The sequence below is a fragment of the Cannabis sativa genome, chromosome 3 (genome assembly GCF_029168945.1).
Source record: "Cannabis sativa cultivar Pink pepper isolate KNU-18-1 chromosome 3, ASM2916894v1, whole genome shotgun sequence".
Classification (NCBI taxonomy): domain Eukaryota; kingdom Viridiplantae; phylum Streptophyta; class Magnoliopsida; order Rosales; family Cannabaceae; genus Cannabis; species Cannabis sativa.
Window position 1 is genome coordinate 5,017,198 of NC_083603.1, and position 17,485 is coordinate 5,034,682.

At 28.9% G+C, this 17,485-nt stretch overlaps 3 protein-coding genes across 4 annotated transcripts; 2 read left to right on the top strand and 1 right to left on the bottom strand.

Annotated features, from left to right (window-relative positions):
• The first annotated feature begins 398 nt into the window (after positions 1–398).
• LOC115710100 (glucan endo-1,3-beta-glucosidase, basic isoform-like) lies at positions 399–1,992 on the top strand. Its single transcript, XM_030638433.2, has 2 exons — positions 399–562; positions 827–1,992. The coding sequence occupies exons 1-2, from the start codon at positions 454–456 to the stop codon at positions 1,768–1,770; spliced, it is 1,053 nt and encodes a 350-aa protein (XP_030494293.2). The 5' UTR covers positions 399–453; the 3' UTR covers positions 1,771–1,992.
• A 1,414-nt stretch (positions 1,993–3,406) lies between these two features.
• On the top strand, positions 3,407–7,306 carry LOC115710112 (protein FATTY ACID EXPORT 1, chloroplastic). 2 transcript variants are annotated; one of them, XM_061111518.1, is made up of 7 exons: positions 3,407–3,741; positions 3,833–4,043; positions 4,621–4,788; positions 4,890–4,936; positions 5,020–5,060; positions 5,168–5,285; positions 7,014–7,306. In XM_061111518.1, exons 1-6 carry the CDS (start codon positions 3,646–3,648, stop codon positions 5,265–5,267), a joined length of 663 nt encoding a protein of 220 aa, XP_060967501.1. In that variant the 5' UTR covers positions 3,407–3,645; the 3' UTR covers positions 5,268–5,285; positions 7,014–7,306. The 2 variants fall into 2 exon arrangements, with proteins under 2 accessions (XP_060967501.1, XP_030494307.2); XM_030638447.2 differs by lacking the exon at positions 7,014–7,306 and adding an exon at positions 6,093–6,522.
• A 4,105-nt stretch (positions 7,307–11,411) lies between these two features.
• LOC115710121 (alpha carbonic anhydrase 4) lies at positions 11,412–17,101 on the bottom strand. Its single transcript, XM_061111517.1, has 7 exons — positions 16,963–17,101; positions 15,862–16,076; positions 14,957–15,063; positions 13,509–13,611; positions 12,471–12,641; positions 12,226–12,279; positions 11,412–11,672 (listed from the first exon to the last, which is right to left on the bottom strand). Exons 1-7 carry the CDS (start codon positions 17,054–17,056, stop codon positions 11,595–11,597), a joined length of 822 nt encoding a protein of 273 aa, XP_060967500.1. The 5' UTR covers positions 17,057–17,101; the 3' UTR covers positions 11,412–11,594.
• Between the last annotated feature and the right edge of the window lie 384 nt (positions 17,102–17,485).

Genomic DNA, 17,485 nt, shown 5'->3' on the forward strand with positions numbered 1-17,485 from the left:
TGAAACACAGTAAAAATATAAAAAGAAATTTTTAAACATAAAAATATAAAAATTTTACAAAAAATATTACTTTATATAATTATTCTTAAAAAAAATCAATATTAGTAATATATTCTACATTTTTTATTTTTTTTTATACAATTTAACTACATTATTAATTGAACACTTTAACCATAAATAGATAGTAGTAGTAGTAGGGGGTGTAATCTAATGATCAATATATATTTTATGGTTACAAATGAGTCAATTTATATAGACTATAAGGAGTGGTACATATATATTTGGAAGCATTATTATGAAAAGTCTAGGAATGATCTAAACAATTAATGCATGTGCATTCACACTTGCTTAGCCACCACTTCTCTATAAATTTTTCTCTATAAAAGGAGCTTCTCATAAGTTTAATTTTCAAAATACACACCAATAGCTATAGCTTGCTCTATCTCTCAAACCATGGCCAAAATATACTCCCATGCAGCTGCCAATAATAATAATAATTTACCCATGGCCATTTCCACAATGCTCCTACTAGGGTTGCTAATGTCAACTTTAGACAAAACAGGTCATTTTATCTTCTCTTTCTTTAAGTAATTGTTATGTTCATGATTACCATTGTATTCAGGGACGAACGCACATTGTGGATAGGCTGCGTCATCTCTTATTTACCAAATCTTGTTTAATATAAATATTTGACATTATTTTATCTTTTAATTTTAAATTTCAATCCCTAAATATTTTTCATTATTTATGAAATGTAGTATACATTAAATTAATTAACTTTATTTTTTTTACTAACTTTATCAAAACATTTAATATACACATGCAGTTGCCCAAATTGGAGTTTGCTATGGACTATTGGGCAACAACTTGCCATCTCCACAAGAAGTTATCAATCTTTACAAACAATACAACATACGAAGAATGAGATTATACAGTCCAAACGACGCCGTTTCCCGAGCTCTAAGTGGAAGCAACATTGAGATTATGCTTGGTATCCCAAACGATGCTCTCGAAGGTATCGCTAACAGCCAATCTACAGCTGACACGTGGATCCAAAACAATGTTAGAAACTACAACAATGTAAATTTCAAGTACATTGCTGTAGGAAACGAAATTAAAACCAATGACAGAGCTGCACAGTTTCTTGTTCCAGCCATGGAAAGGATTCAAAACTCAATCAACTCCGCCGGCCTTGCGAATCGGATCAAGGTCTCAACATCTGTCGATACTGGAATCCTCGGTGTGTCGTACCCACCTTCTAGTGGTTCTTTTACGTCAAATTATGGGCCTATAATCAATCCTGTAATTCGATTCTTGGTGAACAACAGATCTCCATTGTTAGTAAATGTGTACCCATACTTTAGTTACAAGGAAAACTCCAACACCATTTCTCTTGACTATGCTTTATTTAAATCCCAATCAGTTGTGGTGAGAGATGGTCAAAATGGATACAAAAATCTTTTTGATGCTATTTTGGATGCTGTTTATTCTGCTCTTGAGAAAGCTGGGGGAAGTTCTTTGGAAATTGTTGTTTCGGAGTCGGGTTGGCCTTCGGATGGGGGATTAGGGACGTCGTTTGCGAACGCCGGGACTTATATTGCTAATTTGATTCAACATGTGAAGGGAGGGACTCCTAAGAGACCAGGGAAGGCTATTGAGACTTATGTGTTTGCTATGTTCAATGAGAATCTGAAGAGCCCTGAATATGAGAAAAATTGGGGACTTTTCTTACCTAACAAACAGCTGAAATACAATATTATTTTGAATTAAGGTGTATTATTGCATGGCCAACTCAAAGATTTGGCTCTTTATATGATCCAATAATTATATGTTGTAATAATGAAAGAAGTTGGTGTGTATGTAATAAACAATTATGAGTTAAAAATCTATGATAATACAAGGAATTGGCTCTTTTAGTAATATACCATATATTTGTAAGAGTAAGGAAAAAAAATTATGGAATAATTACATAAAGCACAATATTTTGTAAAATATTTATATTTTTACGTTTGAAAGAATATTTTTTTTTTACATTTTTACGGTTTTCAAAAAAATAACACGAAAACAACATAAAATCAATAAAAAAATTACATAAAAGTAACATGAAAATAACAACGAAAAATAACATACAAATAACAAAAAATTAATAAGATTACAACATAAAAAGACCGTATTTTCTGTAAATAAAATAAAAAAAATGGTAAAAATATTTAAAATTCTGTGAAACAGTATTTTTGTAATTTTTTTTGTTATTTTTATGTTTTTGTGAAATAATCTCAAAAATTATTTTATGTTTTTAATTTTATGGTAGATTAGATCTTCAACTTTTAAAAATTATATTTTTCTATACGTTATAAATAGGCTACTAAATTTGGTAAAAAATTAAAATAAAATATAACTCTGTAAAAATTGATGCTCAATCTTTTCAAAATACTTGAATTTATTTTTAAAATTATTGTTCTGTAACAATTTAAATAGCTTTTCTTATTTTAAAAAAAAATCATCTTTTTAATTATAAAAATAAAAAAATATTCCCAAAAAATATGTTTAGTAAAATTATTTTTATTTTTAAAATAAGAAACAAAATTATTAAAAAAATTAAAATAAAAATAAGTTATTTTCAAAATTTATTTAAACTGATATTTTTAATCATAATCTATTTTGTATTTTTCATCAATATTTACTTTAGCTTCTCTAACTACTATCTCTTACTTTATTTTTTCTCTCCTCACTTAAATAAATAAAAAACATAAAAAAAAAAGTTACCAAACAAATGTTTTTTTCTTTTGAAAAAAATAAATCAAAATCAAAATTTATATTTTCATTTTAGTGGTTATTATTAAATTTTTTTTCTCATATTACTTCGAAATTTCATAGTATTGTTATTAAAATCAGGTGTAAAATTTACTAACTACTATTCAAGGTGGTCCAAAATTCATTCCAATATATATTTATATATTATGTAAGGATCATTCCATTATTTTAAAATTGAACCAATGAAACTTATTCCTTTCCATTCTATTACTTTAGTTAGTGTTTGGTTAGAAGTAATGAAATGGAATAGAATAGAAAGAAAATAATTTTCATTCTATTCCTTTGTTTGATTGCATATTAAAGTATGGAAATGTCATTCTAATAGAATGACTTTTTCACTATTTTGCTAGAATGACTATTTCATTTTAAAATGTAAAGAAAGACTATTCCAAAACATGATGAGAAAAAATTTAATAATTTTTTTTCAATTTTTTTATACATTTTAAATTTTATTTCATTCCATTCCTATTCCTATTCTCATTCTTATTCCTATATTTTCAATTCTCCTAACAAACCTAAATTTATATTCATGTTCATACAACAAAATTGGGTATTTTTGAAAAAACTTTTATAAAAGTGATAATTTTGCAAAACAAAAAGTAACAAAATTGTATATTGGGCTTTCCTAGTCCGTCCGTACATCTTCTCCGACAAAATCCCCAAATTCAATTCAATTTCAATCATCACCATTGTGGCGAACACGTACCTTTTCTTCAATCTCAATCTGTATAGGGACCAAGTCAAACCATCAATTTCACAACTAAGATTTTCTCTCAAAAAGGGCCAAGAAAGCTGGATCTTTCACACTCCACATCTCTGAAAAATCCTCCAATGGCTGCTGCTACTGCTACTACTTCCCAACTCTCGTGCTTCTCCGCCATCAACCGCCAGCTTTACTCCCATTCCCGCTCCTTTCTTCGTCCCCAGGTACCCCTTTTCTCTAAAGTTGACTTTTTTATTTCGAATGATCAAGTGGGCAATTGCAATTTCTGAATTTTGAGCTTACTGTGTTAAAAAGTCGTGGATTTTGACGAGCGTTGAGCGAAGTTGTGGGAGTATAAGCAAGAACAGTTTGAGTTATGTGTCTAATGAGAGGAAGCCCCATGTTGAAAGAGCAGAGAAGTCTTCGTATACTGATGTGGAGGAAGATCAAGAAGTTGAGAATTTGAAGACGACTGAGCCGACCAAAGCAGCAAAGATCCATGATTTTTGTTTTGGAATTCCATTTGGTGAGTGTTTTCTTTCAGGGATTTGAGAATTGGATCTCCAAATTGATTGATATGACTTCTTCTATGGTGTTTTGTTTTTTTTACTTGTATCAAATTGTGCTCCCGAAATTTTCAGTTTATTAAAAGTTTCTCTAGAACTATTGAGATTGTTAGATTTAAGAAATTTGGTCCGATTTCGTTCACTTTTACTGATGCGTCAATTGTCTACGTTTCAAATTGTGCCCTCTAACTTTAACTTGTAGCAAATCGGGCTCCTTGAACTTTCATTCATTAGGCGTTTTTTAATAAAATTAGACGGAAATTCTTGTATCTAACGATCTTAATAGTTTAGGGGAATTTATAACGGCCTGAAAAGTTTAGAAGGCACGATTTAGTATTTGTTAAAAGTTTTGTTGGCAAATATCCTAATTAGTTTATATCAAATTGTATTGTATATCATATTTTGATAGTATGTTAAATTTTGATTTATACTATTGTATATTTATGTGCACATATAAAAATTTAATATTATACAATACAATACGATGTAATTCGGTATACCAAATGGTCCCTAATTGTATTGTCTAATTGGTGGCAGGTGGAATTGTTCTTAGTGGAGGTGTTCTTGGTTTTATCTTTTCAAGAAATCTTGCGACTTTAACCACTGGTTTGCTTTATGGAGGAGCTTTGTTAGCTCTCAGCACTTTTAGCTTGATGATATGGAGGGAAGGAAAATCAAGTTTGCCTTACATTCTAGGCCAAGGAGGTTAAATTTCATTCTCTGTTCAATGTTTTCTTTTAGGACCCTTTATAGATCATTGTCTGAATTAAACATTTTTGTTCTGTTTTATGTTGGTGGTTTTACAGCACTAGCAGCAGCTCTTCTCTGGAAAAACTTCCAAACATTCTCTTTGGTAAGTAAGATAATGAATTAAAAGATTGAAATAATGAACTGATTCTTGTGTTTCTAACTTAATATATGTTTCCCTTGATGCAGACCAAGAAAGTTTTTCCAACAGGTGTTTATGCTTTTATTAGGTACATCAAATCGCTACTACCCTTTGTTTTTGAGAACTTTTTAGCTATTCATCTTTGTATGATCAAGTCATTGATCGAATTAACTGATTTCTTTGTGATCATTGCAGTGCTGCAATGCTGTGCTTCTATTCATATGTGCTACTCTCTGGAGGAAATCCACCACCGAAGAAGTTAAAGTCGTCGGCAACTCCTAGTGCTGCATTGTAATAGAAAGGACATCACGAGGTTAGAATTGAGTTTTTATTGTACCGAGCCATATCTTTTAGTCTGAGGTAATTAAAGATCATCAATGAGTGGAAGAGAAGGTACTATTGTTAGTGAAAATTTTACATTATTTACCAGACAAGCATGCTATATTGCTATGATAAGTGAAAACCTCAGGGGTTAAAAGTTGGTCTGTTTACAAATAAAGGTTAATACTAACTAATAAAATGAAACTCTTTAATTAAAAAAAGACTCTAATTTACTCTTTTATTCATCTTCAGTTGATGTGTCCCGGGATACTTCCTATTGCTAGTTTGTACAGGCTTGTTAAATCTAGAACTTTTATACATTTTGTGCTTGTCTTTAGTACTAATGACAAGCAAGTTCGCCTCATCAAACCTCATTCTCAAGGCTTATGCCATCTTGCCATGGTCGAACCTCAAGGCTCGGTTTGACATCTTGATAATCTGCAATGCTTAGGGTCTCAATTATTGTACTTATGTCTTTAAGCATATGTCTCACTTGATAAAGCCTTAGCATTAAGCTTTTACTACCCAATCCATCCCCAAGTCTTATTCTCAAAAGCCTGATCAAGCCTCAAGTAAGGCAATCCTCATGCTTACTTCCTATATCGTCAACCATTTAGACTCTTGTCAAATTTTCCGAACTAGTTTTACTATGGATCTTAATAATTCGTCATGCCAAGTGTTATGTGCATCATTTTCCTCGAGTTTTATGTATCTTTGGCACACAATTTTTCATACCATGTTATTCCAACTAGTTTTGATTCTAGAATTCCTGATAATGCAATGCCTCCTTTTGTAACAGGCATCTCATCTTGGCTGTCATATGCATTTGGTATGGGTGCTGCAGACTAGGTCTGGATTTTCAGTTGCCTCGGTCTCGTGTTTGCTATAGATATCACTAAGAATAAGAACACTACATTTTGGTTCCATTCCATGTTCCTGATTTTGTACAAGAATAAGCTAGTCCTCTCAAATTTTGCATCTGTTTCGATTCAAGTTACCTTATAGGAAGGTGTTTAGGATCTTGACCCCTAGAGTTTTCCCTGGTCTTCATCCATTAAAATTAATGTCTTGTTTCTTCTGGTTAGTCCCTTTCTCAGGGTACCATTACTGATTTATTGGTGGGTGTATGTAACTAAGGTTATTAAGTTACTGAATGAACATGAAATAATACAGTATCCTAAGTTGTTAGTATTTTACCTTCTAATCCTTCAATTAAATATTTCATAGAAGTTAATTGTGCAATAATAATTGATTAATGATGAATGTATTGGAACAATTAGAGGGCTAAAATTGTACAAGGCCATTCTTTCTAAAAACTATAAGTTAAAGTGAATGAATATTTGATTCTGAAAAAAAAAAGACCTTTTGATGGAAACAAAAGTGGGCAATGAAGTCTGGTACTAAGGTGCCTAACATTACAATTAGGTGTTGTCTTATAATTAGTTAACGATTCTCTATAATTTTTATTAAAGTAAAATAAGTGAGATTTGACATTAAATTGTATTAATAGTTATATTACATCTCATAAGAGGGTGTTAGGCACCATGTTCTTTGTTTCGCTTGAACAGACCATCACGAGTCAGGTGGTTGCATAATTAGAAGAATTATGCATGAAAGTATTTAGTTTAATTTTGAATGCTAGAATTCTATCATTGTTCTAGGTTTGAAAAAGTGTGAATTTTCAAGAAAAAGAATCTTTTGATAGCAACCGTCTTTACAGGCGCTCACCTAGTTTCGTCCAGCCACGTGGCTCTTGACGGATGGTTCAAGCATGACGAAAGACTTTTTTTCCATGTCATAAATGCTCATTTTGAATAGGATAAATGATTTAAAGAATGAGATTGAAGAGTTATGAAATGACCCCATTGATCAATTATCAACATTATTTATATAAGGATAAATATTAATTTGAACTTTTTGTTTTGTAAAAGTTAACAATGTGTTTTGTTAGATTATAAATTGGATTTTGTATTGTATTTTTCAAAATGGTATAAAGTGATACCCTAAGCTCAATTTGCATTTTTTTTATATAATCAACTTAAAGTTAGTTCTTAACATGACCAAATGCAAAAAAAAATATTATCAGTATGGTCATAGACACCTTCAGGGCAAGTTATTAAGTTTTATTTTAATAAAAATTGAGCTTATGATATTATTTTTGTACCTATTTGGAAAATTCAAGATTTAATTTGTCATTTAACAAAATAGAGGCTCCAAACTAATTGATAATTTTTGCAGAACACGGGATTCAAAATGATATTTTCCCTCTATATAATGCAATATTTGAATGAGAAAATGGCATGCTTGCTAAGCTGAAAAGAGAATTTGATTAAGTTGATCTAGAGAATCGAAAAGGGAGAAAAATTAAAAAAAACCGACAGTGTATAATAATAATTTATGTTATTTATATAAGAATATTGGTGGCAAAACTATTTAAATTATATGATTTGTGACACTGAATTACATAAATTAATTTTTTTTTGTGAAAAAATTACTTGAATTGCACTTCAGTATTAATTTTTATGCTTATGTTAAAATGATGTTAAGTGCTTAGGCGGACATCCTAAGTGTACACAGTATACACATGGCAATAAATTTTTAATGGTTCACATAATATTAATTATTTGAATAATATTAAATTACTTCATATAATATAAAAAATAAATAAATAATAAAATTATAACCCATTTCTCTTTTTTTTTTTTGAAACCTTTGAAAAACCACCACCACCACCTCAATCCATTTCTTTAACAAATCCAACAACCCCCACCAAATTGGTCTGCTCTCTCTGCTTCCAAATTTTTTGGTGGTTTGGGATTTCGTTCTCTTATTTCCCACAATCAGGCTCTTCTGGCCAAGCAGGCTTGGCGGATTTGGTCTAACCCTGACTCCCTGCTCCATTCTCTTCTTAAAGCTCGATATTTTAAGCATTCTGATCTTCTCCATGCCCCTAAAGGTCATAACCCTTCTTTCACCTGGAAAAGCATTCTTTGGGGTTCTCAACTTTTCAATTAGGGCCTGGTTTGGAAAGTTTGCTCTGGAAATGATATACCTATCTCTGCCCCAAACTGGATCACCAACATCACTCACCCAACTATCCTACATCCCATTGATCCCTCCTTGTCCACTGTCTCCTATTTTATTAACCCTGATCGCACCTGGAATATTGATAAGCTCTACCATTATTTTCCTTCTTATCAAGCTGATGCTATCCTTAATATTCCTTTGGATATTGGACCATCTGATTCTCTCATCTGGGGATTACATCACTCTGGCCTTTTTACTGTTAACTCAGCCTACCATTTAGCCCAGTCCAAGGCCCTCAATCCCTCCCCTTCCACTTCCAATCCTAACCCTTATAAGGATTGGTGGAAAACTCTATGGACCTTGAAAATCCCTCCCAAAATTAAGCATTTCACTTGGAAGGCATTCAACCATCTTCTCCCGTGTTCTCTAAACCTGTTTCTTAAGCATGCCATCCCTTCTCCCACTTGCTCTTATTGTGGGGGTGATGCAGAATCGGTTTCTCATGCTCTCCTTCACTGTACCAGAGTTAAACCAATTTGGCATCATACCATCTTTAAGCAGTTTTTTGTTGACCATTATAGGCTGGACATTAAAGATTTCTATCTGCTTAGCCTTTCTTTAATTCCTAAACACCTCCCCTTATTTCTTGGTCTCATCTGGCAAACTTGGAACATTAGAAACGCCCATCTCTTTCAAAAACATTCCCCTCCGATTAATGTTCAAGATTCAGTGGCAAGTTTTTTGCAAGACTACCAGGATGCCCAAGCTCATTCCCCAGGCTCTCATCAGACTACTAATCATTGCCCTGTTGCTTTGGATCATATTTTGACCCCCTCTACTACGGCACTTTTTGTTGATGCTGCACTTAACACTAATGCCCCTACTACTGGCATTGGAATGGTTTTTATGCAGGGACTTTCTCATGCTCAGCATTCTGCAAGGACTTTCAAACCCGGAGCTTCTTCCCCACTCTTTGCTGAAGCTCAAGCTCTTTTTGAAGGCCTGAATTGGTGTGTTGCTTCTAATTTACAGCCCCGGTTTGTCTTCTCAGATTGTCTTAACCTCATTTCTAAGGTGAATGGTAATTGGCATGATAATTCTTCTTTATCCTCTCTTGTTCAACGGATCAGAACCTTCCTCTCCAGTTTCCCTGAAGCAACTTTGCTGCATGTCCCACGTCAACACAATGACAAGGCTCATTCCCTTGCAAAGCTAGCTCTCAGGTTGAGAGATGAAGACTAGGCGGTTCTCTTAACCCCTTTCGGCTGTGTTGTGCTTTTCTCTATTTGTTGCTCGTCAGCCTCTTGTTATTTCAAAAAAAAAAAAAAAAAACAACAACCCCCACCAAAACTACCACTGCCAACCACCAACCACCACCACCATCACACCACAACCACCCCCATTATCACCACTACACTACCATTACCACCACCATTATCATCACCGTACTACCATTATGACTGCCACCAACAAAATTTCACCAAAAAAAAAAAAAAAAATGAAACATCACTTAAAAAAATTACAATTTTTGATGGTTTTAGGCTCCATCAGATCTCAAACCATTAGACCCTCCCCGGAGCTCCATCGTGTGTGGTGGCAGTTCTTGCTCAAAGGAGGTGCATGGAGGATCGGGCCATAGATTCTCGAAGCCCTTGACAAGGTGAACACATTTCCATAGCTCGTTTGACTCAACTGGACTGGAGATGACGCAATTGGGGCTGGAAAACATTAGCTCCGATGAGAGAGAAGCTAGGAAATAGAGAGAAAAATAGGGAGAGAGAGGATTTGCAAGATCTTCGGGTTTTCCTTGGGTTCTCAGGTTTGGCTTCGCCTGAGCTGATGGTGGTGGCAACTTCGTGATAATGAAAGGGTTTAGAGGAGAAAGGGAGTAAGAGGGAGGCTGGGCTTCGAGGTTGGGGATTTTCAGGGTTTCGGGAAAAGGGACTCGAGGTCCTCTTGAGGTGAGAGGGGTGCTAGAGATGGTGACTCTAGTCTGGTTCCAACGCTGCACGAGGGAATCCAGACAGAGAAAGAGAGGTATCGGGAAATAAAGAGATTAGAGTTTTCTGAATTATAAATATATAATTGTTGGTAGGTCTCCTTTAAGTTGGTATTAAAGCCAACTGTTATAACTAACAACAGTTTTTTTCAAGTTCATCTCTCGAATAAATAGATGGACTGAGTCTTTAAGTAAGTTTAATCCTAACACTTATGTACACTTATTGAGAGTGTTATTATAGAATAGTTTACAATAATACTTATTTTGTATTACTATCTCTTTCATAACCTTACGAGATAATTATCTTTTTAGTTTTTATAATATTTTTCTCACTTATATTACATGCATTATTAAATACTTTACAATAATAGTAATTCTGTGTATATATTATTTTCATCATAGTTTTTAAGCATAGTTATACTTTTTCTTTTTTTTCTTCATCTACAATATAACCCTTTTTCTTCATTATATTATTATTTAAACAAATAATATCATATTTTCATAATATTACAGTGATAATACTCAAATCTTATCAATTAATTGTTGCACTACTTTATTAATGTCCAAATCTTTTTTTTTTTTTTTGGGAATAATAATACAATTAGAGTTATTTAATTACAGTGATAATACTCAAATCTTATCAATTAATTGTTGCACTACTTTATTAATGTCCAAATCTTTTTTTTTTTTTTGGGCAATAATAAGACAAAATTTAATTTTTTATTGCAATTAAGTAGAACCCGTTAATTTGTTGTTGTTAAATAATAATGTGGCAACATTTATGCAATACAAACAAAATATTTGAAATATAAATTTAATTAAGAAAGTAATAAATATATGTAGCCATGCTATTATTTTAACAACAAAGAATTGACTGTTTGTACTTAATTTGAACAAAATATTAACATTGTGCATTATTAAGTTAAAAAAAAGTTGAATACTTTTTTTTTTTTGTTAGAAAAGAAAAGTTGAATATTAAAGCACAATAATTAAACAAATTTGAATATAATTATTACCACAAATATATGTCTCACACAATTATTGAGAAACGATAGTTATTTTTTATTATAAGCCATAGGGCTTTGAGAATACACTGTTCTTCCATTTATTTATTTATTTATATATTTTGTAAGAACTTCTATTTATTTATTAAAACACAAAAGGAGTAATTGACCTTGGCCAAAAACTACTAGTATTATACGTATAAATATATATAATATTTATATGTATATGTATATGTGTATATATAGTTATATACACCATGATTAACCTTCATTAAAAAAGGCTTCGAGGATACAAGTACACTGTTCTTCCATTTATTGGTTGAATTGGCCTTGCGTTTTCTTCATAACCCTAAAAATTCATAACAAATTATTTTATTATTTTTAATAATACTGTTAAATTTCTATTTAAGAATATATTTGGAACCGAACAAATTATATTTAAATTGGAAAATTATAACTAAATAAAAGTACACTAAAAAAAAGTATAAAATGCAAATAATAACAATAAAAAATCTTTAATACTATATTATAATAAAATTATTTCTAAATAAATATAATATTTATACATGTAATAAAACATATAATGAATTCTACATATATAAATAAATTTATAAACTTTATATAATTTCTATTAAGATGTAATTATTATTCTTATATATAGAGATATACTTCTTTAATGATGGACTTAGAAAATATATAACAAATTATACAATTTAAAGAGTTATTCTCATTTATAATCAGTACAAATTAAGATATAATTTTTTATAATAAATTAGAAGTTATTCTTGTATAGAGTATTTTTAATTGTTCCTACATAATTATATTTCTTTCCTTTTTTTTTTGCCAAACAAAATTTACTTAGAAAATATATGTGAATTTCATCACAAAGATGGAAGACTTACATCATTTACAGCTTCTTTTAATGCTTGAACTTGCCTAAGAGAAACAGTTTGAATCTGTGTAAAAATATGAAGACACATTAATTGTGTAAACAATTTAATTTTTTTATATTTTTTTTTACTAATATTAATGTTAACAAGTTAAATCAAACAACATAAAAATAGAGAAATTAATTATAATATATACATATATATATTTTCATATAATAGTTCAATAAGTTTCTAAAATGATAAAGAAAAATGAAAACCTGTGTGAGCAAAGTCCAAAGTACATTCTCATAACATGGAGGAGTTGTAAGAGAGCCATTATATCTGTAATATCCGGTATTGTTTGCAAACCCGATACTGTATGGATTGATAATTCCTAAAGGTATTTCTCGATTTGTATTATTGTCGAGAGATCTTATTTGATCATACAGCTGTGTGAGTAAATAAATAATAAAATATTAAATTCAATACCAATATTTTTGTGTAATTCTTTCGGAGATATTGCTCACAAAGAAAGTACTGACTAACTTTCCATGTCTTATAAGGAGAGACGTGCAAAGCCCTATTTCAATATTTATTACGCAATTGACTTTTGATGACTTCTTCTACAAAGTTATTTGAAAAAAAAATCAGGTAGTAGTTTTTTTCGTGTCTAATTAGTAATTATTGAGGGATATTTTTATATTATTATTATTATAGTGATATACGAGATAGATCAATAATAAAAATATTAATTTGAATACAAATTAATAAAATAAATAAAATATGTATTTCAATAAAAAAAAAATATATATATATATATATAATAGATTTTATGTTCTATGTTTTAGCTAAATATTTTTAATTAATTTATAAGGATACAAATTACCCTTTCGAATTTATAAATTATACCAAAATTAATCATGCACTTATATGATTTGACCAAACCTTTTTTTCATTGTTTTAGAAGAGATATAAATATATATACAAAATTAGTATATTATACACATTTTAAATTAAAAGTAAAAATAAAATAACATTGATCATAAAAATAAATTGAAACTATAAACATTTAAATTAAGCCATTTTACTATTAAAAGTAAAAAAAAATATGTTCATCATCACAATATTTTTATCCTTTTCTCCAATTTAAAATATATACATATTTGAGAGGGACACCACAAATTACATAGCCTAATATAATTAAGATTATCTTATATCTATATATTATTAGTTTGAATAAAGTTTGAATAAATATTATTTCATGTGTATCCTTACTTTGTCTATATATATATTTCAATATTTATATATATTTGTACCGTTGAAAGAAAGGGATTTGGCAAGCCATATCGGTAGAGAATTCCAACCACAGTAGTCTCATTCAAAGAATTCTCATGAACAATGTGAAGCTCCAAATCGAACCTACCCATATATATATATTTATATATATATATATACATACAAATCTCAATTTAATCCTTTATATAGTAATACAATATTTATAAAATAGTAGTTTATTTGTGTTGAAGATTTAGTCCACTTTATATTGTCCAATTCATCACTACTAATCCTACTTGGCAACGAAAGTAGTTAAATTGGTTAAGACTTCTTCTTACTCGATCGGGCCAACTAACTTGGGAAGCCTATAAATAATAAGTTAGTTTCGCTCTCATTCAAATTAATTAGTACCTTGAAGAAATTAGGGGTTTCTTGGGTTCATCTCTCTCAAGTTTTAAGTGTTCTTGAGTGTTTTTTGAGTGTTTTGGAATTATGTAATAGTGTTAATCACCATAATTGTATAGTTTACAAGGTTCAATTTAAGTTGTACATGTGTTGATTCAAAGTTGATAAAACTGATTCATTTTTGCCATAATAGTTCGAGTTCGTGGTTCTTATTATTTTGTTTTTATTTTTTGGTAAAATTTTACGAGCAACAAAATAGATTAAACACGATAAAACGACTTGAAAATTGCACGAAATTAACGGATTCAGTTTTTCTTAAATGAGTTTGAATCATGTTCGGATTGATATTATTAACACGAAACTAACTTGTTAATGATGTATTTAAAGTTAATTTAAAGCTATAACAAATCATAAATATGTGTTGAAGATGCTATGACCATATCTTAAATAGGTCATGAGTATTATTAAGAAATTTTTTAGTTTTCGTACTCAATTTTGCGATCTAATTATTATAAAAAATTCTATCATTTTTATATTATAATATGAGTTGGGGTTGCTACAATGAGTGAGAAATATATAAAAAATAAAAGTTGAATTTGAGTTCGATATTTTTTACATAAACATAATTTTGATATAATGTAAAATTAAAGCTTTTTTTCTTAATTAAATATAGAAATTCAAATTTTCTTTTTATTATCGATGAGATCAAAATCTAATAGTTAAATATTTCTAAAATTTATATTTATACTAATATTTTTTAGTAACCATCATTAGGTTATTCACACGATCAAAAGTATTCTATTTATATATATATATATATTAAAATATATTATAATTATATACAATTAATTAATTTATATATAAATAAAAGACAAATTATCCCATATACTATTTTTTAACTTTTCGTTTTAATTTTTACGATTTGGGTTACTCTATTGGTTGCAATCTAAGTTGCTTCATGCAATATAAATTAAGTTGTGATTTAAGTTGTTTCGTAAATTATAATATATATTTCGTAATAAAAAAAATACTTTAAAATGTAAGAAAAAAAACCCTAAAATAGAAATATATAATTATAAAGTACCTTCGTCCATTGATTGTGTGTTCAGATGGTGTATGCCAATGACAATCCATCAATGTATAGTTAGTTCCATTAATGTTGAGCCCTCCTGCATCTCCATTCCATTTCACCTAATAATTATTTAAGTACTAATTAATTATCATTTTAATTATTATGTTTTTTCTCACAACACCACTTTCTAATAAATCTTTCCTACCTTACAAATAAATAAAAATAAATTAAATCTTTCCTATATGTTTATTTTCAAAATTTCTATACACACACATTTTAACAAAAAATACAAATTTCTTTCATCAAAAAATAATTTTATTTTAAATACTTTAAATTCCACATATTTAAAAAAAAATGTGAAACCACTTTGGCCTTCTCAAACTAGAAGAAACTAAGAATATATATAAAATTTTAGTCACACACAATTTCATTTTTTGTTAACTCAAAAAAGTAAAAGTCTCATGTGAATTACTAATAAATGTAAAAAAAAAACATATATAATAATTAAGGGTAAATACTATTTTGAACCATGTGTTTTGCAAAATTAATTGGACCCTATATTTTGTTAAATGACAAAATAAACCCTATATTTTTCAAAATAATAAAAATACGACCATGAGCTTAATTTTCAATAATTTTATTTTTTTTTAATATAATCAACTTTAAGATAATTTTTAACAAGAACAGATACAAAAAATATAACTAGTTTTGTCATAACATCTCTGGATCAAGTTATTATTAAGTTTTATTTTGACAAAAAATTAGTTCATAGTCCTATTTGTACAATTTTGAAAAATACAGAGTTTATTTTGTCATTTAACAAAATAGATGGTCTAATTAATAACTTTTACAAAATAGATGATGCAAAATAGTATTTACCGTAATAATAAATATAAAAATTAATATATATTTATTACCGAAATGTCATGACCCCTATTGATCAAAGTAGCTTGAGCAGGTTTGTATTGGGTTTGTAAAGCCCCTAAATTTGGGGTAAATTGGAGTCTTGAAATGTTAATTGGAGATTGACTTGTTCCATTACCACAAAGGTACCAACTCTCATTAAGATTACCCCATTGAGAGGGTCCTCTTCCACTACTTTCATCATAAGCATATATGCTATCATAATTATCTGCTCAAATTAATTATTATACCTTCAAAATCATAATATATATATATAACTATTTTATGTATAGAATTAATTCATTTAAATGCAGTTGATGATCATATTATTTCATAACTCCAAACTTATTATTTCATTTTATTTTGAATCGATTGTGTGTGTGTGTTTTTTTTTTTTTTGTCACTAAATGCATTATCGAATAATTTCGGAAATTGTTGATGTGTTAAAGAGAAATTTTATTAATTTTTTTTTAAAAAAAAATAATTTACGGTATAAATATTTAAATTAAACTTTCGATTAAAAAAAATACTTATAAATTTAATTTTTAATAGTAATAATATATAAGTTATATTACCAAAACTTCAGTAGGTACCTAATTAGTAAGGTCACATGGCACTCCTTGATTAGCCAGGTCAACACTTTTTTATTTTTTATGTAAAAATTTATTTAATATCAATAAAAAAAATGACACGTAGATATTAACTTGAGACAAATAAAATTTAAATATATTTATTATAAAAAATTAAATGTAAATATTTACTCCACAAATTACTTAAAAAAACAAAAAGTTATAGCTTTATATGTGTGGTGGACATTCGTATTTTTACATATTGAATTTCGTTAAATGCATCGTAAAAAATGTATTTTCAATTAAGTATTATTATTATTATTTATTATTGCATCAATAAATTAAGTATTAAGAAAGTATGTAATAACAGTATAAATTAGTATATATGCATATAAATTGAATGTATATGTCTTGACAATATGAATTAATTCTATGAATTAGTAGTGTATTTTCATATGGTTTAAATAACAATATGAATTGTAATATAGATAAATTTAAATATTTATTTACTATATATAAATATTATATATATATTTATATATATACCTTCTTCTGATGTGTAAGCAACACAAATGTTGAAATGGGAATAAAATGACAAAAAAAGAGAAAATGCAAAGAGAAAAATGGAGTAAGTACTCATGATTATATTGATGATGATGATGATGATATTTGATAACAAGTTATAGCATATATATACATATATTTTTTACACAATTAAATGTATATTGTATTTTTTTCTTAAATATATACTGTATTTAGTACATATTGTTGAGAAAAATTAACATATGTAGATAAGGTTATAAAATTGACTCTAGTTATTTATATCTATAGTTAATGTATTTACTACTTAGTTTGACATGTGAATGAGTAAGGCATTGCTGAAATATAAATTATTTTATGAAAAATCTCTAATGGTGTGCCAAAAATTATGTGAAATTAGGCACATAATAAAATTTGTGCCCAATTTAGCACATAATATACTATAATATTTAAGACTGACTCAAGGGTGGGGCAGTAAGGGCCCACACCCTTGACCCCACTCAAGCCAAAAATATTCGTAAGAAAAATA

Bases quoted from the DNA above. Each gene is read 5' to 3' on its own strand.
- LOC115710100 (XM_030638433.2), top strand. From the start codon at position 454: ATGGCCAAAATATACTCCCATGCAGCTGCCAATAATAATAATAATTTA. The intron at 563-826 runs GTCATTTTATCT...ATACACATGCAG, and splicing joins GTCAACTTTAGACAAAACAG to TTGCCCAAATTGGAGTTTGC.
- LOC115710112 (XM_061111518.1), top strand. From the start codon at position 3,646: ATGGCTGCTGCTACTGCTACTACTTCCCAACTCTCGTGCTTCTCCGCC. The intron at 4,044-4,620 runs GTGAGTGTTTTC...AATTGGTGGCAG, and splicing joins TTGTTTTGGAATTCCATTTG to GTGGAATTGTTCTTAGTGGA. The intron at 4,789-4,889 runs GTTAAATTTCAT...GTGGTTTTACAG, and splicing joins TTACATTCTAGGCCAAGGAG to CACTAGCAGCAGCTCTTCTC.
- LOC115710121 (XM_061111517.1), bottom strand. From the start codon at position 17,056: ATGAGTACTTACTCCATTTTTCTCTTTGCATTTTCTCTTTTTTTGTCA. The intron at 12,642-13,508 runs GTACAAATATAT...TTACTCACACAG, and splicing joins CAAATCCCTTTCTTTCAACG to CTGTATGATCAAATAAGATC. The intron at 11,673-12,225 runs GTAAGTCTTCCA...ATGAATTTTTAG, and splicing joins TAAAAGAAGCTGTAAATGAT to GGTTATGAAGAAAACGCAAG.